General features: G+C 38.7%; 1 protein-coding gene across 2 annotated transcripts in view; it reads right to left on the reverse strand.

The window, feature by feature from the left end:
- Positions 1 to 24,047, reverse strand: part of CCDC191 (coiled-coil domain containing 191) — a 120,322-nt gene that overhangs the window by 45,914 nt on the left and 50,361 nt on the right. For both annotated transcript variants that reach the window (XM_056793488.1, XM_056793489.1), the window contains one exon: positions 6,523 to 6,769. In XM_056793488.1, the coding sequence (XP_056649466.1) occupies positions 6,523 to 6,769 (247 nt within the window). The remainder of the gene's footprint in view (positions 1 to 6,522; positions 6,770 to 24,047) is intronic.

Genomic DNA, 24,047 nt, shown 5'->3' on the forward strand with positions numbered 1-24,047 from the left:
AGCAGTCAGGTAGGCAGGAGGAGAACCAAAAGAGAGCAGTGTCACAGAACCTGGGAAGAAGAGAATGACTGACAGAGTCGAATGCTTCAGAGGAGTCGAGAAAAGAGACGATCCATGGATCTGGCAATTAAGAGAGTGCTGGAAACTTTGGAGGGAGTAGTTTTGGTCGAATAATGAAGTCAGAACCCAGATTATAGAGAGTTAAGAAGAGATTGAGAGGAGAGGAAGTGAAGCCTTCTCAAGTTTAGCCACAAAAAGCAGGAGAGCTATTGGACAAATAGGGGGAATGGATGGAACAGATGAAGGTTTTTTTGTTTGTTTGTTTTTAAACCCTTACCTTCCGTCTTCGAATCAATTGGTTCCAAGGCAGAAGAGCAGTAAGAGTTAGGCAACGGAGGTTAAGTGACTTGCCCAGGGCTACACAGCTAGGAAGTGTCTGAGACCAGATTTGGATTTATGACCTCCTGTATCTCAGCTTGGCTCTCAATCCACTGAGCCACCTCACTGTCCCATCTGAGGGTTTTTTTTTTTTTAAGGGTTGAAGAGACAGGGCTGTTTTTAGGCAGTGGGAAAATAGCCAGCAGACAGAGACTGGAGAGAATGGCGATGACAGGGAAATCTGCTGGACAAGATGGAATGGAATGGAATCCCTTATGCAGGTGGAAAGGTTAAGTAACATCAGCAAAGTGAAGGGCCATGGATTTTGTGAGACAAAGGTGAAGGAAGAGGTAGTGGTAGAAGATATCTGAGTGAGATGAGATAGAGAGCAGGGGAAAAAAGGGAGCTCCTGGTGGTGGCCCTAATTTTTTCACTAAAATATGGAGCAGAGTTCTCAGCTGAAACAGAGTAGCCATGGGATGTTTTGGGAGGGGCAGAAAGAGTTGGAAGAGACCCTGTGGTCAATGGAAGAATGAATTAATTAGGGAGGTGTAGAAAGATGTCCTAGTAGCAATGAAGGCTTAATTAGTGTTATGTAAAACAGAAATTTGTAATGGGACCAGTTAGAATAGTTACATTATTTTCTCCAGCTTCATTCAGCAGCATCTGTGAAGGAGTGGAGGCAGTGAATGGTGGGAGTCATCCAAGGCTGAGGCTTGACAAGGCACAATTGGAGATAGGATAAAGAGGACAGGGGATTATATAGAAGAGGGAAGCAAAGTGTTGAAATGGTTCACCGATGGGCCATAATGAGGAAAGGAGGATAGTATGGCTAGTGTAGGGGTGATGGTCTGAGAGAGAAACACAGATTAGAGGGATTGGAGGATACAGTGTGGAGAAAGAGCAGGGTTTGGTATGAGAAAGCACAGTTTTGGTAAAAAAGCCAATAAACTGTGATCAGATAAGGGAACTTCAGGTATATTTGTGGGTGACTGAAAGATAAAGAGTCTGAACATCTTTTTGGGAGGCTGTAGGAAATCAGTAGGTTGAGAAACTTGGAAGTTCATGTGTTGAAGGGAGTATTAATACGCATGTTGAAGTCTCCTAGTAGGAGGAAGCTGGGGAAGAGAGAAGATTATGAGCCAGGTACTGAACTCACCAAGTAAGGAAAGGATGTATCTTGGAGGTGTTTTTTTTTTAACCCTTTTTTCTGATTTAGAATCAATATTGTGTGTTGGATCTAAGGCAAAAGAGTGGTAAGGGCGAGGCTTGGCCATGGTCACACAGTTAGGAAGTATCTGAGATTTGATCTTGGAGGTTTGAAGTCAACAGTTACCAGGACTACTGGGTAGTAGATGTGGACCATATGGACCTTAAAGGAGGAGAGGTTACCAAGTGATGGTCATAAGGGGAGAAAATGAAAGCAGCAATGGGGAACCAGTGAGCTGAGGGGAAAGAGTGCTAGAAAGGGTGGCCAGGGAGGCAGTGTCATTAGGAGGGAGCCAGGTCTCAGTGAGAGCCAAAAGATGGAAGGAATGGGAAAGGAAAAAGATTTATGAGTAAATCAAGTTTATTATTTAGAGAGAAGGCATTCAAGAGGGCACATCGGAAAGAAGTGTCTGGCTGGGACTTTAGGGGGGGGAATTGAGGCAACTGGGAATAAGGAATCAGATAGCAGGGGATGGGGAATGGCCTTTAGCAGCTGATATTTCCATAGCAAAATGTTTTTTCTATATATGATCTTATTTAAGTCTCACTACAAGCTGGGGAGGCTACTACAGTAATACTGTATATCACTCCTATAGCATAGATAGAAATTGAGATTTATAGATGAAGTGCCTTTCTTGTGGTTGCACAGCCAGTAAGTATCAGGGGTGGGATTCAGATGCAAGTTCTCTCCTGAATTTAAGTTCGACATTCTTCCAACTTCATCATGGTGCCTTTCAAAATTCATTAGTTATAAATGCTGCAAAGAGGCGGGGGTGTTTGAGGCCTAAAAGACACTGGACTTGGTGATTGGAATGTCTTTAGTGGAAGAAGCTTCAGCAGAGTCAAGGGTGCAGAAGCCAGATGCAAGGGCTCAAAGAGTAAGTAAGCGATGAAGAAGTCAATGTACTCAGCAGAGACAATTTATTTTCCCCCAAGAAGTGTAGCTGTGAGAAGAAAAATGGGACAGTGGCTGGATGTTATGTAAAACTTAGATTTGTGATAGATCCAGGTCAATGATTCTATGACCCTAAGAAGAGAATGATTTTTTTTTTCAGTTTGGGGAAACCTAAGCACGTTAGTAAGTAGAATGAATGGTGAAGGAAATGTTGAAGATTCATGAAAGAGAAGAGATCACTTCTGAAAAGAGGAAGGGGCTTTAATGGGTTATTGCAGAACAGCAGCACATTTTCTTCTGTGATCAAAGGGACAAAAGGAGTGGGTGATGATTTTTGAGAAGTTTTGAGGACTGGAGGAAGTGGGCTGGGGATTGCCTTGGTTTCCTCAATGAAGCTGTCTGCTCTAAGCATGAGAGATGGGGTAGATAGGCTTGGGATGGGAAGGAAAGGAATAGAATTTTGGAACAGAAAGCTGGGGAATGAGACACAGTGTTCACAAAGACAGAGTAAGAGGATTGTGGAGCGGTAGCAAGGGCCCAGATGAGGTTGAATTTACATGGAGAATCTCGGGCAGGTCACTTATCCCTCTTTGCCTCTGTTTCCTCATCTTCCTTTTTAAATTTTCTCTACTGATGGCTCAACCTGGACCCAAAGTAAGGGAACCAGATGGTAGAAGTCACACAAAATGAGGATCCCCAGGTTTGGAATGACATGAGTTGAATGGGGCAAGGGATTCTTAGGCATTAGTGAATCATTAAGGTGTATAACAGCATGTCAAAATTGGGGGTGAGGGCAAGTGAAGCTACTGAAAAATTACAAATGTACCATAGAGCAGGCTGACATTCCTGGGGCACAAGAGTTCTTGGGAGTAAGATGTGTGTCTAAAGGAGTCAATGGGGTTGACAAACAGACATGGAAGGAACCTTGGGGCTCCTTAGAACCGTAAAACCTTAGAGACTGGTTAGGGGTCCTGCCTTCATTCTACAAAGGGAGAAAATGAGGCCCAGCCCAGCTGACTGACTTGCTAAAAATCATGTAGGTAGTCAGTGACAAAGCCAATATTTAAACCCAGGCCCTCTGAATCCAAATCTAGAATTCTTTCCACTCTGCCTCCCCATTCTCTTGAATCACCTATTTTTCAGCCAGAGGTGGATAACTGCATGTCTATCATGTAACCATGGTATTTAAGAGTGTGTGTCAAATACCTTTACATGCATTATCTCATTCAAAAGCTTGGGGCTTTCAGATTTAGTTCCCCGAAGGTGGAAGGGAAGGAAAGAAAATCTCCTTAGTGAACTTATCGCCTGCCAAAATGCTCTTGTCATTAAAGCTGTCCTCCTAAAATGCTTTGAATCCACAAGGTCTCAGCAGCTTTTGTGTCTGCTCTCTACAGTAGGAGGGGAGGCGGAAGACCTTCAAGGGCCTTAGATGACAAGCCTCTAACTGGTGTGCTGCCACAATAGTGCCACGCACTATGCTTGAAAAGAACCTGGACCAGGCTTTTTCTAAAGACCCAAATGAGGTAAAAAGATTTGCTATTTGGAAGTTTTTGCCATGTGATTCACACCGTTGCAGGTAACTTTTCACTTCAGAAATGTCAAAGGACAGTTATTCCTAGGAATGGTAACATCTGCTCACATAATTTAGCCCATGTTTTAGGGTTCTTTTAAACTTTGTGGAATAATGATATATTATTAACTCAGCAAGACTGAGTAAAAGCTTGAAGTACAGCCACAAGATTTCTTTTGGATTATGGTGACTTTTTGTTGTAAAGCTAAGAACAAAAAAAACCCATAATGGTACAGATTGTTCTTAATAATACAAGGCCAAGCAATCTGGCTTAATTAGAGAAAATCACCCATCATCCAACTGATAATTTTGAAAATTTTCAAGGCACAATATTCTTAGTGTTCTTAAGTGTTCTTGGTAAACCAGTTCCTATAATTACATAATTAACGAGCATCTAAAGTTTGCACATTCTAACTGGTGTGGGTTATATTCATTATCTGGGAGAACATTATAGTTTCTTTGGTTACCCATTTAGTATAGTATAACATTTTATTTTCATTTGTCTTATTTTTTGGCAGCCTTAACCTTTCTTGGTTTCAGTTTTTGGAGATATTTAAGTCCAAGAAATTAACAATTAGATTAGTTTTCAGTGAATTAAAATGATCTTAAATAATTTTTTTCATAATAATTGGTCAACAAAAAAGTCAAAACTTTTCATAAAGATAATCTTTATGACAGAAGATTAGGCCAATTTGAAAAGTGAAAAATAAATTGTGTGACATAAAATCTGGTTCACTTCTTTTTTTTTTTTAATCCATATCTTCTGTCTTAGAGTCAATACTAAGAAGAAGAGTGGTAAGGGCTAGGCAATGGGGGTTAAGTGACTTGCCCAGGGACACACAGCTGGGAAGCTGAGGTCAGATTTGAACCTAGGACCTCCCATCTCTAGATCTGACTCTCAGTCCACTGAGCCACCCAGCTGTTCCCTCACTTCTTTAAAAAAAAGTTGTACATTGTGTTGGGGAGTCAGCACACAAAAGCCACATAAATATATATTTCTCTCTTGGATCAGGGGCAGCTACGTGGGCCAATGTCAGGAGTCAGGAAGGCTCCTCTTTCCAAGTTTAAATCTGGCCTCAGACACTTGTTAGCTGTATGATCCTGGGCAAGTTACTTACCCCTGTTTGCCTCAGTTTCCCCATATGTAAAATGAGTTGGAGAAGGAAATGGCAAACCACTCTAGTATACTAAGAAAATCCCAAATAGGACCAGGAATAGTTGGACACAACTAAAAAACGACTGAACAACAAAAACCCAGTCCTTACTGCTGGGAATCCTGAGAGTGAAGTTCTGATCTTAAATATATCATGGAGTTACATATTATAGAATAGAAACATGTTATGTAACAGATACATATTATATAACATAACATATGTTTATATAAATGTGCCACACCATATTACATAAGTATATCACATTTCAATCTGCTTAATTTCACAGGTCTAAGGCAAAAGTCCTGGGAGGTAATGCTACTGTGGCTGGAACGCTATGCCTAGAGAATAATTTCTTCATGTTATATTGATGGGGCTTGTAGAATTCAAGGAATTCTTCGGAAGCTGTTTTAGGAGCAGTTCAAGACCTACAGGAGTAGTTTGCTTTTCCTTTTTCACCTCTCTGCTCCTGCAGGGACGTTTCGCTTTGTTTTCCAGGCCTGCTACATAGAGGCAGGGACTGGATCTGTGGTTTTGTTGGCACAAGGAATTCCTGCATAAGAAAACTCCCTCTGCCAATGCAGGTTGGCACTTTTTCTGCCACTCAGTCTCAGACTTCTGCCTGCAGCACTGAGGGTGTAAGTGATTTGCCCAGGGCATACTCTCACTCAGAGCTTGTCTCACTCACATCTTCCTGGCTTTGAGGTCAGCTTGCTATCCATGATACTACTACATACAACTCTATGTAAGACTTAATTATACTAAAAACCAGTTTGATTTAGAAAAACAATGCCAACGACAATAACATTTTTTTTTATTAAACTAGTTTTTGTTTGTTTTTGGTAGGAATAGAGGTAAGAATGTAAGATACAATGTATAATAAGAATAAATGTAAGAATAAATTCTGGTTCATAATGTAGCCTCCAAGCTAGAGACCACTTCAACAAATTTTTACAAAACCTGTACTTTTCCATTTTAGAATCAATACTGTGTATTAGTTCCAAGGTAGAAGAGTGGAAAAGGTCAAAGGGGGTTAAATGACTTACCCAGGATCACACAGCTAGGAAGTGTCTGAGGCCACATTTGAACCCAGGATCTTCTGTCTCTAGACCTGGCTCTCTATCCCCTGAGCCACTTAGCACATTCTTCCCCCTGCCCCCTTTAATTTTAAGAGAACTAGGCAAAGCAGTCTGGAATCTTTTGTTAAATGTCAAAAGGATTTCCTATGGAAAGTGACCGGGATGACTTCTAGGTACCACATTTAGAACAAAAAAGGCAGAATTTAAGTACAAAAAAGAGAATAAGCAAAAAAAAAATACCTCTTCTTTTTTTATAGATGAATTTTGGGACTTCCTTTTCTCCCCATTTCTTGTGTCACAGGATCCATTTGAACTAAGTTTCCCCAGATATGCTGCCTTCAGTAACTCATCCATTTTCTTCCGAGTTTCTTCCTTTTTCAATTCTAGTTCTCTCTTTCCAGTTTCTTTTCTATATATGAGTTGCCAGTGTGTAAAGTGTTGTCTTAGAATTCTTTTCTGGTGGAAATCAGTTGCCAGTTGTTGTTTTCTAGATTATAAGGCAAAAAGGAGCTGAAACTCATTCTTATGTTCACAAAGAGACTATAATATAAAACCCACGTCCATCCTAGTTACATAACCCATTCTTTTGTACTATGTTGGCCTGGATCCTCTTATATATTCCCTCAGTTTAATTATCTTCCTAGAAGGGTGGGCCTGTTAAGATATTAACTCTGTGAAAAGGACAATTGTTTTATTGGAACAAGTCCTAAAAACTCTATTTAAAAGCAATTTGTGATCACCATGAAGTCACTTGTGACGCAAGATGGGTGGGCAGAACTTTAAATAAAAATTTTAGTTCTCCCCAACATGCACCTTGTGGCAAACAGGATAAAAGTCTACTCAAATCAACTATTAAAGATATGTTCAAGAGTGAAGGTGGATGCTGGGTGGAGAGATCTGACTTTATTAGGACATGGCTAAAAAGGCAAAACAATCCTAGGACGCTGCCCCATACTGATGTTATGTGAGACACAAATCTGGGCCACTAAGGAGCTAATGGCAGCTCAGTGATGGGGAGGTGAGTGGGGTGGGTAAGGTTAGGGGCCTTGGGTGTAGTTGCAGGGGGGATAGGGCAGGAAATACACCAATTTTTTTTATCTTTACTCATCATTCTTCCTAACTAGCTGCTAAGCTCAGTTGTTTCTACCCCCTGAAAGCCTACAAGTGCTACTGGCACTCTCTAAATTTCAGTATCCTTAAGCAAAGCTCTAGTTGCCACATCTTAGTTATGACCCTGGGGATAGGAATAGGGAGTTATATAATTAATTTCTTATTTAATTTTTTGAAAAAAAAATGAGGTAAGAGGGAAGGGATGTTTAGATATTTTAAAAAGCTGAGTAGGGTTTATTAGAACCACATTCTACAGTACCACTAGGCCAGTGATTTCCAAATGTTTTGCTCATATATCCCTATCATTGCAGCATTTTTGAGCATGCTACATATTTAAATATTGTAAACATGCATAAGTTTGTAAATGTGTACATATCTATTTATATGTGAGACATATGTGCTACTATACCAATAATTATTTTCACTAGAAAACTTGTACAAAATTTTTTAAAAGAATTAGATAAAGATTAGGTAGCATTTGATTCTAGAATCAATAGGGAGCCATTGAGTTTATTAAGTCATTTAATTCATATCTACCACCCTATTAAAATCCCGATAGCTTTTTGTCTACTGATCTGCAGGACTCTCTACTTTTCTTGATGAGTTCAGGGTCTGGCTCATAGTTTTCCTCTCCTCCTTAAAACTCTTGCCATCAAAAAGGGAACTTCAATATATCTATATCCTCCTCTTCAAATGCTCTAGCCTCACCTTTCCTCAATTTGCTCTCTTCCCATCCTTCTCCATCCCCCTTCTTCAGACACATGGTTATACCCTTGCTCTTTCAATCATCCATAAATGCGACACTTCCATGTTCTTGATCTCTGAAATTCCCTTATCTGATCACAATTCATTGTCATCCCCCATCTCTAGCTTGGAGGCTACATTACCCACCCCACTCACCTCCCCATCACTGAGCTGCCATTAGCTCCTTAGTGGCCCAGATTTGTGTCTCACATAACATCAGTATGGGGCAGCTCCTAGGATTGTTTTGCCTTTTTAGCCATGTCCTAATAAAGTCAGATCTCTCCACCCAGCAGGATGAAGTTGCCTTCATCCATATTGTGACCACCAATACCTCACCTCCTCAATTTTTTCCCAGGTCAATACCCCTGATCTAGCTATACTCTACCAGGTAGAGTCTACCCCCTTCTATGGCTTGATCCCTTGGGTGAATTAGTCCAACACTACACTTCCCTTCTCTCCCTCCCTCTGCCCTCTTAGATGAGCTGGCCTCATATTTTAGGGGGAAAAAATTAGGTCATTCTCCAAGAGCTCTGTCCCCATTTCCTGATCTCCCATCACCCAAGACACCTTCTGCCACTTTGTCCCCTTCCTCCCTGTCTCACAGGAAGAGGTGGTCCTTTTTCTTGCCAAGGCAAATGCTTCTGCCAACACAGGTGATCTGATCCCTTCCCAACTTCTTCTGCAGACTGCCTCCTCCATCACCCCCATGCTCTCACTTATCTTTAGTTTCCTCTATCTTCAAAAAACCGTCCCTTGATCCCTTTGTCCTTACTAGTGATTGTTTCATACATTGCCTCCCTTTTGTGGTTCAACTCCTCAAGAAGGCTGTCTGCCACTGGGGTCTCCATTTTCCTTTCCCTCACTCTTTCCTTAACTATACAGACTGACTTCTGACTTCATCATTTGATCAAAATTGTTCTCTCCAAAGTTGCTAATGATTTGTTTAATTGCCAAATCCACTGGTCTTTTCTCAGTTCTCATTCTTCTAGACTTCTCCCCAGCCTCTAGCATTTTCAATCAGTCCTTTCTCCATGACATTCTCATTTCTCTAGGTTTTTTGGGACACTTCTCTTTTATTCCTCTTTTCCTATCTGACTATTCTTGCTCAGTCTCCTTTGCTGGCTCTTCATCCAGGCCACATTCACCAATGGGGACAGAACCAGGGTTCTGTCCTGGGCTCTCCTCTCTTCTCCTTCTATACTATTTCACTTGATGATCTCATTGGCTTCTCTGAATTCTATTATCATCTCTATATTGATGATTCTCAAATCTACCTATCTATACCTAACCTCTCTGTTGACCTCTAGATTTCCATTTCCAAGTAACTTTTAGATCGAAGACCCATAGTCATCTTGAACTCCATTCTTATTTTATCTTTTTTTCCAGCTGAGCTCTTTATTTAAAAATTTTTTAATTTTTAAAAAATTTTATATTTATTCTTTTAATTAATTATACATATAATTTAATTAATTAATAAAATATTTATTTTTTAAATTTATTTTTTAAGAATTTATTATTTAAATTTAAATAATTTATTTAAAATGTTTTAATTTTTATTTTTCTGGATTATATGTATATTATTATATAAAACATATTTCCATATTGTTCATTTTTTATAAATGAATAATGTTATAAAGCCCAAACCCCAAAACATAAGCCCAATGCTTTAATCTGAATTCCAACTCCAATATATAGTCCAGAACTCCAATATTTCTTTCTCTGGAGTGGATGGTATTCTTTGTCCTAAGACCCTCAGAATGGACCACTGTATTGCTGAGAGTAGCTAAGTCTCTCACATTTGATCAATCCACAATATTGCAGTTTCTGTATATAATGTTCTCCCAGTTCTGCTTATGTCACTCTGAATCATTTCATGTAGGTTTTTCCAGCTCTTTCTGAAATCATCCTGCTCATCATTTCTTACAGCACAAGAGTATTCTATCATATACTGATGGTTCTCAAATCTACTACTTTACCCTTAACCTCTCTGTTGACCTCTAGACTCCCATCTCCAATTACCTAGTAGAAGACCCATAGTCATCTTGAATTCCATTTGTCCAAAATGAACTTCTTATCTTTTCCTCTAAATTCTCCCATCTTCCTAAATTCCCTATTACTGTTGAAGGTACCACCTTCTTCCCAGTCCACAGGTTCACAACCTGGGTGTCATTTTTGATTCCTCATTATATTTTACATTATCCCCAATCCAGTCTCCTGCTAAGGGCAGTCAATTTCAACTTCAAAATATCTCCTGCATATACTTGCTTTTCCTATGATAATGCCACCACCCTGATGCAAGTTGTCACCGTGCACACCTGAACTCCTGCCATTGCCAGCTGCAAGGTGGTCTCCTTGGAGTGCAGATCTGACTATGTGACAACTCTCCCAACCCCAATAAACTCCAGTGGCTCCTTGTTACCTTCAGCTTCAAATAGACAATTCTGTCTGGTGTTCAAAGTCCTTTAGAACCTGGCCCATTCTATCCTTTCCAGGCTTTTTTTTTAACCCTTACCTTCCCTTTTAGAATCAATACTGTGTACTGGCTCCAAGGCAGAAGAGCAGAAAGGGCTAGGCAGTGAAGGTTAAGTGGCTTGCCCAGGGCCACAAATCTAGGAAGTGACTGAGGCCAGATTTGAACCCAGGAGCTCCAGTCTCCAGGCCTGACTTTCTATCCACTGAACCACCTAGCTGCCCCCTTCCTCTTATACCTTACATCCCTGCCATGTACACTATGATTCAGTAACACTCATTTCCTCAATAGTCATCAAACAAGACACAATTTCTCATGTCTGGGCCTTTTCCCTGGTTGTCCCCCATGCATGGAACGCTCTCTCTGCTCATCTCTGCCTCCAGGTTTCTCTGGATTCTTTCAGATCCTAGCTAAAATCCTACCTTCTACAGGAAACCTTTTCCAATCCCACTTAATGCCTAACCTTTGTTTATCATTCCCGATTTATCCTATGTATAGCTTATTTGTACATTTTTGTTTACATGCTGTTTCTCTGATATAATATCATGAACTTCTTGAAAGTAAGGGTTGTTTTTTACCTTTCCTTGATTCCCACCCCTTGGCATAGTGCCAGGAACACAGTAAATGCTTAATATTTGTTTATTGATTGATGACTCAGATAACTGCCTCAGATAACTTTCCAAGACAATAAGTTGCAGAGAGGGTTCCAAAAGAGAGTTCTACATTGGGAGCTCTTATACTGATGAAAGTTCTAGTCTAATAAAAAACCTGTTATGCCACTTCTTAAATGAAAGTACCATTAATAATATGCTATAGCTTTACATTTACAATATAGTTCCCGGTTATTCTTTGGGAAATCTATGATTTTGATTCTTTTGAGATTTTGGGGTTCCACATCTTTCTGATATTCAGCAACACCAGAAAAATATAATTGTTAAAAAATTTGGGACTGTGTGTCAAGGAATAGTTTGGGATCATTAAAAGCACTGTGAAGACTTGAAGATTAGCCAATATGGAAGAGAAAAAGAAAGCAGTACAGCCCTGCTCCCCCAAGAGCTACAGCAATAATGACCTATGATGAATGCCGAACTTAATATGAATAAGGAAATCAAAGGAGAAGCAATCAAATCAAAGAGGTGGGTCATCCTTTCAGATTAAGATCACAATGGGAGTGGGCTTGGACCATGGATTCAGTGCCCTGACTTCAGAGGTAGGCCAGAAGTACAAGATATCCAGAGATTTAGTCTTCATCTTGAAGTATTTTTTTAAATTTAAATTTAAATTTTATTTTATTTTTTATATATATTTATATAAAATTAAAATTAAATTTAAATTAATAAAAAATAAATTAAAATTAAATTTAAATTTAAATAAATTTATTAAGAAAAAATTTCCATGGTTGCATTATTCATGTTCTTTCTCTCCCCTCCCGTTCCCCCCTCCCATAGCCAATGTGCAATTCCACTGGGTTTTACATGTGTCATTGATCAATTCATCTTGAAGTATTGAGGTAAAGAGGGATGTTGTTGAGGAAGATACTGTGTTAGAATAATATCTTTCAGCTCTCCTCTTTGAAGGAAAGCTAGGAGTGACTTCTCTTCCCTAGATCAGTATACAATTTGTTTGGAGACTATATATTTATATAAAAATCTATTGATTTATATTTAACAAATATGAGTAAAAGTATTAGTAACAAGGAAAGCCTTAACACTGAAGGGGAAACTAGATATCCACCCACTTTTCTACGTTTGCCTCACAGCAAAGTCTTTGGTTTCTTGAAGCTACTTTGAACTTCTTATCACTATCTAAAATCCATAAAACATGCTATCTGACTAAAACCTAGTCTATAATCCTGATTAAAACAACCTAAATTTGTTAACAGTGTCTCCAAGTAAATAGAGTCAGTTACTCAAATATGGCAGAGGCTAACTGATCTGAATGTAACTCTTCAGAGTTCAGGCAAAACAATCTTAAGCTAGAAGCAGTAGGATCTCCCAGAGGGGACTAAAACAGGCTTAGCCCCCAGAGTAGATCTCTTCCTCCCAATAGGTCAATAATTCAGATATCCCAAAGCAATGTGGAGATTCCCAGAGCTGATCTGGGACTCAGCCTAGCCTTGTCTTGACTAGCAGTACAGGGTTTCTCAGAGAGGGTAGGCTCTCAAGTAAGTTAGCAATACAAATATTGCCCAGAGAAAATCACTGGAAGAATGACTGAACAAGAAAAAGATAAAGAATTACTCAGGCCAGGTATGTCCAAGTCCAAACCCAGAAGAGATTAATTCTGAAAACCTACAAGAAGAGCCTCAAAGGAAAGCAGTTTTCCACAAAATCAATTAGAATTCCTAGAAGAAATGATTCAAGAATTTTAAAGTGAGTTTTAAAATAATCTTACAAATGAGAATGACAGAAGAAAAAATTAAAAGAGAAATGAGAACTATGGAGGAGACAAGTGGAAAGAGAATTACTAGCCGAGCATAAAATGTATAAAACCTTACCCCCAAAACAGATTTTCTAAAAGTTAGAATGGAGCAAATAGAACTCAATAACTCTATGAAAGAAGAGATATTAAAGTAAAAAGGTTGGGGGGAAAAGATGCAAGTGTAAAATATTCCACATCAAAAACCATGGACCTGGAAAAGAAATAATTTAAGAATCACTGGACTACCTAGAAATCATAACAACTAAAAAAAATTCAGGACGTTATAACTTAAGCATATTTAGAGCAGCAAAGGGGCACAATGGATAGTGCCAGACCTGAGTCAGGAACATCTGGGTTCAAATTCAACTCTTATACTTCCTAGCTGTGTGACTCTGGGCAAGTCACTTAACATGGTTTGCCTAGCCCTTGCCCTGCTGTCTTAAGAGTTGTTATTAAAATAGAAATTAAGAATAAAACAAACAAACAAACAGAAACCATTAAGGAAACCTGCTCAAGTATCTTAGAACCAGAGAGGTCAAATGAACTAGAAAGAATCCCCCAGCCACCTCCTGAAAGAAACTCTAAAACAAAAACTCCCAGGACTGTCACAGTTCAAATCCTGAGCTTCCTAGTCTAAAAAAAATACTGCAAGTACTCAGAAAAACAGAATTCAAGAGACAGTTGGGATCACATAAGATTATGGCCTACCATTAAAAAGGAGTGAAGACCATGGAATACAATATTCTAAAAGGCAAAAGATAAAAGCTTACAATCAAGAATAACTTACCCAAAAGTCTTCCTGATGAAAAGGCTACAGCTAAGTAGAAAATATGAAATACAAATATGGTAGTAAAGAGAAACCTAGAGAAGTTTAATATAAGTAAGCACTTGGAAGCATTTACATTTGAATGCAAAAGGGAGGGTATAGTCATATGGAGAGAACAGTGCCTAACTCAAGCTGGCTTAACTAAAATTTCAGTGTTAGCATTTATATACCTGGGAAATCTGCAGATGCATACAAATCAGGGCTTGATTTATTGCTTTGTTGATTGTTGTAGACTTAAAAAGATGATGGATAAAATGTTATTGACACAGATTAAATTTTGTTATATATATACGCCCCTTGCCCCAAAGCCAGTGATAAACATTTTTTAGTATAGCTTTAGATGAAGATGATACAAGCACCCTCTGAGAACCATAATGTTAGCAGGGATCAAAGAGAGACTCAGATAATACGGCAAGCCTGTGAATTAATTTCATTATCTTCTGATTAATTTAAAAGAAGGGAAAGGCATATTGAGATAGAAAAGGGAAGTAATGAGAAAATTTTATCTAAAAATTTGGGAGGATCGATGCTTATAAAATGAAAAAAAAAAAAGCTCTATGCAATTTTCCAAAGGTAATCTTGTCTATTCTTCTTTCCCTAAATTCTGAGTCCAAGTCATTTTCTTTTTACATTGTTCATCCAAAAGATATATGCTGATAAACTAATTTAATGGACTACCCATCTAACTGTATATCTTAGTAATAGGCATTCTTATTCATTTGTGTGTTTTTCCTGATATGTTTTCCTCTTCTGAGAATGGTCATGAATTTTACTAAAAAGGTTCAGGAGTATTTAAAGATTCAATGCAATCATCATGATTTCATCAACAAACCTGGAGAATTTCACTGTCTATATTTTTTGTTTGGATTGTACTGTGAACATCCTCAATGAGAATGATGAATACCTTTAGTAAGCACACACTGCCCTGTTCAATGTCTAACTTGATACTGATAGTAAGAGAAACTTGACATGAAAGGCATTTTGTTACAAGAAAGCCTTTAAGGATGAATTTTTTTCCTTATCACATTGAATTTTAAAAATTAAACAATAAAGCATTTTGGTCTCTACCTTTCTGTCTTGGGATCATTAAAACATCTTTTGTAGAAATACGTTTGCTAAAAAGACTGTCCAATTTTTTCTTACATTTTCATTAAATATACCCTAAATTTCTTTCCTTTTTTTTTAAACCTTATCTTCCATCAAGGGAGAAGAATAAGATACCCTAAATTTCTTACAGACATGAGAAAGCAAGCATATGGGTCAATAGTTATTTGAATCCTCTTGATTGATTAAAAAAAAATAAAATGCAGCAATTCTGTTAATGATTGTTTCTAGTTATTTTAAAAACTGATCCCTTTGTACTTTTAACATTATGCAGCTTCCAACATGGCTCTCTTCTATGTGTACTTGGTCTGGTCCAGTTGTTCTTGTCTCATTTTTGTTAGATTTCCACTTTCTCAAATTGGGATGTTAGAATCCCCAAATATGGTGATTTCATGATCATAAATGATAAAGATGAGTCATGATAATAACTGTTTTCCAATTTCTGTATATTTGTCATTCTACTTCAAGTTTTATCTGTAAATGTATTTAGGATGATCTGGCTTAGTTTGATCTCATGACAAGTCATTAAAAAGGCATTTTAATGATATCTTTCATTTTTACATTAGTTTCATTTCACATTATATCCTTCCTTTCTTCCTACTGAAAAACAGTTCTCATAAAGAATAAAGAGAGAAGAAAGCAATTCATCAAAACTAGCTCTAACATTATACATACATACATACATTATTCTATAGTCATGGTCCCCAACTTCAGCAAAAAAGGGAAAGAGTTGCATTTTCCTATCACTTTTTGGGGACCAGATTTGGCCATTATAATTACTTAATGTTTAGTTTCATTTTTTCTTTTTTCCATTTACACTGTTGTAGTTATTGTTTTCCTGGTTTTGTGCATTTTAGTTTGCATTGATTCTTCTCACATTTTCTGTATTCTTCATATTCATTGTTTCTTACAGTACAGTAACATTCTGTTACAATCATATACCACATGTTTAGTCATTTCCCCCATATACTTTGTTTACAGTTTTCTGCTACCACAAAAAGTGGTATTGTATATAAATATTTTGGGGGTACATAGGATTTTTCTCTTTCTCTTTGATCTTCTTAGTGTATATATGGGCTCTCTGGGTTAAAGTGTATAGCCATTTTTATCACTTTCTTCAAACTACAAATTGGTTTCTAGAATTCACAGCTCTACCAAATGAGTCTGTTATTTTCACAACCCCTCTAACATAGGCTATTCATCTTTGCCAATTTGCTTACTCTGTGGGGAAACCTCAGTTGTTTTGATTTGCATTTATCTTAGTAATTTGGAGCAATCTTTCATATGATTATTAATGGTCTGCAATTCCACTTTTGAGGACTTTCAATCACACCCTTTGATCAAAATTCATCCATTGGAGAAAGTCTCACCAAGCCTTCTGCAGACTCATTTCCCTCTCCATTGCCTTTTGCAATGATGACTCACTATCTAATGAGAAGAGGGGTTTATAATTTTCTGCCTTCTCTCTTCTGTAACATTTTGAAAATTAGTTTATATTCTACACTGGTGCTATACTTTGCTTTCTTGTCTTTCCATTTGGCAAGAGGAACAAGTATTTATTTGCTGAAGTGGTTTCTTAGTTTATTGGCATCCTTGTGATGATATGCTTTTTAACCAGTTAAACTTCCATAGGAAAGGACAATCATCCCTCTCAATGAATGTCTCCATTTCTCAGGGTTGGTCACTTGTTTGAATAGGACAAGTAGAAGCTACTATAATTGCCTTCAGTTTCTTCTTTCCTGTACCATTTCCTTCAGTTTGGTATTGTTCTAACCGGTCAGTGGTATGACTACATGCTGACTTGCATGTCTATAAGCCATCAATTCTTGCCTGTTAAGATAGTTTCATTTTTTTCATTTCAGAGTTTCATTCAGTTTCTTTTTTTTTTTCCTTCTGGTGACAGTATCTGGAGCTCAGACTGCCCAGCACCTTCTAACTCCCTTCTAGAAGAAAGTATTTTGATATCCCCAAGTGAGGCTTCTGAGGAGTCTATCAGCCTTGGGATTTTTGTTTCTTACTCTTGAACCCTATTTTTCAGAGTATTTTTTCACCCTCTCTCTTTGTTCTCCTTCACAGAAAAATCAATAACTGTGCATCTGTGGGCAGGCTGAGCTGGTTTGGAGGGTGTTGCCAGGTTCTTCATAAAAATTTCTCTCTCTTCATCCTTTGCAACAAATGTTATTGAATAAACTACGATTATCTTCATGGTAAAACTTAGGTTCATCATCAATACTATGAGGCAATAGGGCCAAGTGTCCCACAAAATGCTGTTTCTTATTGCCTTTGGAAGCATGATTAAACCAATGCCACCAGTTCTGTCACCAGATTCTCCAAAGTGCATCTCTAAAACATCCTTCCATTTAATTGCAACTTCTGTATGACTTTTGGTTTCATTTATAATAACTGTTGATCGGTACTGATTGATAATCGTTCACATGATACTGTTAATGTTATGTGGTTCATTACTTCAGCCAGGAGTCAAGGGTACCACTTTTAGAGTGCTAAAAGTTAATGTTCATAGGAAGGCTAAAAATGGTGTTATTTTTATCACCTTCTGCTCCCCTCCCCAATCCTCCCCTCCCCCCCAATGCTTGCAGAAATACTTCATTACTCAGTGGCTAGCCCACTGGTGATGAGTCATTCTGGTCTTAGGCTGGTCTCCATACAGCAGGCAGTTGGTTGCCAGTATGGCGCTCAAAGCTTTCTTGCAATGTAGATTTTCCCAAAGGTTGTGCTCTGTTCCCAAAGTCTTCAAGAATCCAGGCCTATTAGGGCAGCTGGGTAGCTCAGTGGATTGAGAGCCAGGCCTAGAGATGGGAGGTCTTAAGTTCAAATCTGCCCTTAGAGGCTTCCCAGCTGTGTGACCCTGGGCAAGTCACTTAACCCCCAATGCCTAGCCTTTACCACTCTTTTGCCTTAGAACCAATCCACAGTATTGATTCCAAGATGGAAGGTAAGGGTTATAATAATAATGATGATAAAAAAGAATCTAGGCCGACTAGCCCCATGTCACAATGAGGCATCAGAACAGGATTTTTGAAGAGAAAAGCTACAAGTTATTATAAGTACAGTGTCAGAGAGATCACTTATCTTACCCTAGTGAGGGAAAATCATAATTTCTACAGTACAGTAGCTGTAAGTTTCTCTGCCTGATTAATGTGAAATTTCATTTACATCAATCTGGCTTGGGAAGGGGGAGTGTGAAATTCACCTGATGTGTTAATTTCATATTTTTACAGTAGGGATTGCTGAAAGTAATCTTGGCCATCAGAAGAGGGATCATGTGGACTGTATGAAAAGCAAAAATATTTCTGTAAATAAAAAAAGACTAAATTAAACAGCAGGGGAAATGAGTAGAAGGTCCACTCACTAATAGGGATTGTAGCTCATTTAGTGATGGTTATCATAGTATCATAGATAGTATTAAACATCTAAAAACATACATATTTGTCCCTTAGGTGAGAGAGGAAGAAATATGGTGCCTGGAAACCCCCAAATAAAGTCGTGTCCCCACTTCCTGGCCACTTCTAGGCAATAAGGAATGCTTTCTGCACTTAATATTTCCCATCTGCAAAGGAACAACCTCCAATTGGTTACACTAGAAAAGACTGCTGCCAAAACTATGAATTATTCAAAGCAGGTAGCCTAAAAAGGTCTAAAAAGAGATGGTCTCTTGCAGTGTCCTGAAGATGAGTATTCAGTGACAGAATATTCCTTTTCCAAACATCCTGATCCAGTGTTTCTCAGAAGACAACACTGGGGAATTATAAACAAAAATACCTTAGTAGACCACAAATATCAAGAAAATACAGTGACGAAAGGAGAGGAGAGGAAAGGATACAGATATACAGATCGAAATAAAGAGAAAGGAGAAACCTTCCATCTAAAGAAACAAGACCCTTAGCTAGGCAGCTATTTGAAACGCTACAATAGTATTAATGGCAAAAGAGCAATCTATACAGATACTGGGAATCTGGACACGTATTCTAATCCAGCTCAGCTTGTTACTAAATGTAAGTTTTTGGCAAATCACTAAATCCTGAATCTCAAGTTCTTTAACTTTAAAATCATTACAAATACCTTCCTTGCCAGCCCAACAAAGCTGTTCTGAGGTCCAAATGAGACAATAAAACACATATATGTATGAATATGTGTACATGTATGTGTGTATCTATCTATATCTATATAATCTGTAAACACTAAAGCACTATACAAATGGAAAGGATTATTTTTATTGCTATCCTTGTAAAAGTTTTCTAAATAACCAGTTCTCAAAATTTTAAACAGAAATCAGAAATGATAAGATTGAAAAGGGCAAGCATATGCTGTGATGCCTGAAGGAAATGCAGGTCTATTTAAGTAACAGAACAGTAAATACTAACCTCTAAACTTGGCACAAATAGGATGGGAGGTTATATATAAGCTAATGAAAACTGATGGAAATTTATTGATATACAGGTAATCCATAAGAAGAAAGAGCCAAGGATTAAGATTTAGTATTTTTAATGAGTAATGGTATATCAGAAAATAGAAACTGTGTTCTTCTTGCCCCCTACATGTAAATGTGGAATTTTAAGACATATATGTCTATTTGTGAGGATCTAAATTATTAGAGACCAAAGAAGCTGTAGGTAACTAATGGAAATGCTGAAATAGATAATAGAGCACAATATCTTATACATAATTAGTCCCCAATAAATACGGGTGGAAAGAATGAGTGTGAATATATGTCTATAATCATAAATGAGTTCAGGAACAATTCAGGCCCCATTAAAACAAACAAAAAAAACAACCCCTTACTATCAACCTTAATATCAATTCTAAGAAAGAAGAGTGGCAGGGGCTACAAAATTGGAGTCACATAGCTAAGAAGTATCTGAGGCCAGATTTGAACCAACATCTTCCTGCCTCCAGGCCTGGCTGACTTACCTTTTAATTCAACCTGACATCTGTTCAAGTGCCTGTCACATAAAGGAGACCCTGCTAGGAACAGAGATACAAGCACAAAAGCAACTTTTAAACGTCTCTCCAGTCTGACTGATTTACTCACTGTCCCCTAAACACATCTTGTCAATTTCTGACTTTAAGCTTTTATTCAATGTGTCTATTGACTCTGTCCTCATCCCTCTATCCTCTCAAGAACTTCGGATAAGAATATATATGCAAATTCTACCTATCCTTCAGGACCTAGTTCAAGGCCCACAAAAAGCAGCAATACTATTATAATCCATAATTATCTCTCCAGCTCCAAGCTCTCCCAGCTCTCACTGTCTATGCTACTCATTTGGCACTTAGTGCATAAAACCTCCTGTTTGTTCGTTAACTTTTCCTGTGTTCTTGTCTTATCTCGCCTACCAGATTGTAAACTCCTCAAGGGGAGGCAGCTTGTCTTAAACTTTCTGTGTCCTCCACAGCAGTGAACACAAGGCTTTACAGAGAGCAGATGATCAATATCTTCTGATTGGCAGAATCCAAATGTTCCCAAGATAACACCAGGTTCTTATCCAAAAGCCAAAAAAAAAAAAAAATTAAATAGTCAACTGAGGCTGAAGGTCATATGAGCTCAGTGATTAAAAAAACAAACTTTTAGGGGGCACATGTCAATTAAAAATACCTCATCAATTTATTTATTCAATTAGCCTATGACCATGTACTAGAATTTATTAAAACTTGTTAAAAATAAAGCCTGCACTGCTGATTTGTTTTTTCCTTTAATACTGTGTTGGTGAATCTATGGCACATGTGCCAGAGGGGGAATGCTCCCTTCCCCCTTTCCACACATGCCTAAGGACATTTCTCACATGATCTGTCCTTCTGCCCAGCAACTAATGGGAGCTCTTTCTCCCTCCCCTGTCTGGGGTAAGGAGGGGGCTCACATGAGGCCTGTAGGTTGCAGTTTGGGCACTCAGTCTCTAAAAGGTTCACCATTACCACTCTAATAAAAGAAGCAGTTAGGCGGAAATCATGAACCTCTGGGAGACCTGGCTTCCTGTTGTTACCTTTTGTCTAGGCAAACTGTTCCTTATATCTAGGTAGCTACTATGAACTCTATTCCTCACACTTATCTTCACTCTTTCCAGCATCTCCCATCTTTTTCCTTCCACTAATTACTTTACCCTTCAACCTATCTTAAAAAGAAAAAACAAGCCCTTGATTGACCCTAAAGCACCTATGTTTACTACAGTTCTATTTATCTACTTTTTTTCACAGCCAATATTCTCATCTGAGTGATCTATACCTGATGCTTCTGCCTCCTTCCCTACAATCTGGCTTCTGCCCCTTGTTCTACCAGGACAACTCTTTTGAAACTCAACTGTCTTCTAATCACTTATTTCAAAGATTTTGCTTGGTTTTCATTTTCCTCCACCTCTCTGTAGCATTTGACTTTGCATATCATTTCAGCAGTTACTTAATTTGTCTGTGTTTCCAGTTTTTTCTCTCTCCAATCCACCTTCCATACAGCTGCCAAACTGGTCTGCTCAAGTAATTTTAGTGTGCCCTCATCCCCGCAATTGTCTATAGGAAAAAATATAAATTGCTTTCTTCATAATAGAAGACCTAATCTATCTCCACAGATTGAGAGCACATTACTTCCACTCAGCATCCTGAATTCTAGCCAAATAATTCTACTGACTATGGGAATATTTCTAAGGTATTTGCACAGGCTGTCCTTTACTAAAAGGTAGCACCTGAGCTTGTTTTCTTTTCTTTTCCTTCCTTTCTCCTCTCTCTGTCTCTCTCTCTCTTTATCTCTCTGTCTGTCTCTCTCTTGCTTTCTCTCTCTCTCTCTTCCTCCCTCCTTCCTTCCTTTTGTCTTAGAATCAATATTTTATATTGGTTCCAAAGCTGAAGCGTAGTCAGGCTAGGCAATGGGGGTTAAGTAACTTGCTCTTCCTTAATGACACTCTGAGTGAAAGTTTGAAGTAAAAAATGGACAAAATGTGTTTAGAGGGGACAGTGGGTAAAGGCTGCACCCTCCCTTCTCCATCCCTCTTCACCTCCACCTCTCAGAATTTTTAGCTTTCCTTAAAACATGGCTCAGGTGGCTTAGTGGTTTGAGAGCCAGGCCTAGAGACAGGAGGTCCTCAGTTCAAATGTGGTCTCATATTTTCAACTGTGTGACCCTGGAAAAATCACTTAACCCCCATTGCCTAGCCCATACTACTCTTCTGTATTGGAACGAATACATAATATTGATTCTAAGATGGAAGGTAAGGGTTTAAAAAAGAAAAAAAAAAGAACACCTGCTGAGGTACAGTTAGGTGGCCTAGCAGGTTGAGAGCTAGGCCCAGAGAAGAGAAGTCTTGGCTTCACACACTTGTAAGCAGTGTGACCCTGGGCAAGTCACTTAACTCCCATTGTCTATCCCTTACTGATCTTCTGCCTTGGAACCAGAGAGAGGAAGGAAGAGAGAGACAGAAAGATTGAGAGAAAGAAAAACATCTCAAGTCTTTCTTAATCTCCCTCCCCCCCCCCCACTTGTGAATCTTTGAAACCTCAGGCACTTCCCTTCTCCACTCTCCCCACATCCAATAAATCACCAAGTTCTATTGATTATTCCTTTACAATATAGCTCAAATTCAGCCCATCTTTGCCCTCTAAACACCCCTTCCTATTTTCTGTATTTTCACTCTTGTTAAGTCCTTCTCCCATTTCAAATGATCTTTCCATCTCCACTTAATGAACGCTTGCCTCATTCTGGAAGGTCTTTCTCCAAGTCCACACCCCTCATGAAGTCTTTCTTTGAAGAAATGTTTCCTTTTCCTTTATCATCCCATCGTCGTTGAATTTCTATTATTCATATGGTGGTGGTGTGTTCAGTTGTTTACATTCTTGTCGGACTCTCTATGATCTCTTTTGGGGTTTTCTTTCTTTTTTTTTAACTCCTTACTTTCTGTCTTAGAATGGCTAAGGCAGGAGAGTGGTAAGAGTTGGGCAACTGGGGTTAGGTGATTGGCTCAGGGTCACAGAGCTAGGAAGTGTCTGAGTCCAAATTTGAATCCAGGTCCTCCTGACTCCAGGCCTGGCTCTTCCACTGAGCCCTTTAGCTGTCCCCATTTGGGGTTTTCTTGGCAAAGTTACTAGAGTGGTTTGCCATTTCCTTCTCCAGTTCATTTGACATATGAAGAAACTGAGACAGACAGAGTTGTGACTTGCCTAAGGTTACATGAATAATAAGTAACTGAGGCCAGATTTGAACCTAAGAAGAGGAGACTTCCTGACTCTAGGCTTGACACTATCCACTATGCCATCTAATTGCCTCCAAGCACCCACTATGTGCCAGGCAATGTTCCAGAAGCTGGGGATGCAGAGACAAAAACGAATGCCCCTGTTCTCAAAGAGCTTATCTTATAGAGGGGGAAACATCATATGTATAAATGAGTACATATTAAATGATTACAAGAAAATTGGGAGAAGGCACTAGTAGCTTGAAGGATCTAGACAAGGCTCCCAAAGCAGGGAGCTCTTGAGCTAAGCTTGATGGGAAACTAGGCTCCCATAGGAGGCTAGATTATATTGGGGATATGGAGGATAGCTGGTCCAAGGGTCCAGAGACAGGAAATGGTCTGGGTAGTTAAGGGGGATTATGTATAATAAACCTGGACAGGCAGGATGGAGGAAGGTCATAAAAGGATGTAAATGTTAAGCAGAGGAGTTTGTTTTGGATCCTGGAGGATGGGCTGGAGAGGGGAGAGACTCGAGAGGGACCTCCATACAGTATGGCCTTGGATACTGGAAATCAAGTAGATCAGAAACTCCTTCATTCTACTTTATATTTCTTCCCGAGAGCCTAGCATGGTACCTTTCAGGAGTATGCACTTAACCGATATTTGTTGAGCAAATGAATGACTGAATAGGATCTGAAAGCTGTCCAGAGTCCTATCTGACCCCAGACATTCTCGGCCTGCAATATCTTTAATTCCATGCTTTAACTTTTGGTTAAGATACTGTTTGCAGAAAACTCTATTAAGTTGTAAATATGTTACGTAGAAGTGAGGCAACAAGTCAACCACAATGATTACATTAGCAGAGTACCAAACCAAGGAGGACTCAAGATAAATGAACTTTGATGGGAGTGGTAGGCAAGGC

Source organism: Monodelphis domestica, chromosome 4 (genome assembly GCF_027887165.1).
Source record: "Monodelphis domestica isolate mMonDom1 chromosome 4, mMonDom1.pri, whole genome shotgun sequence".
Lineage (NCBI taxonomy): Eukaryota > Metazoa > Chordata > Mammalia > Didelphimorphia > Didelphidae > Monodelphis > Monodelphis domestica.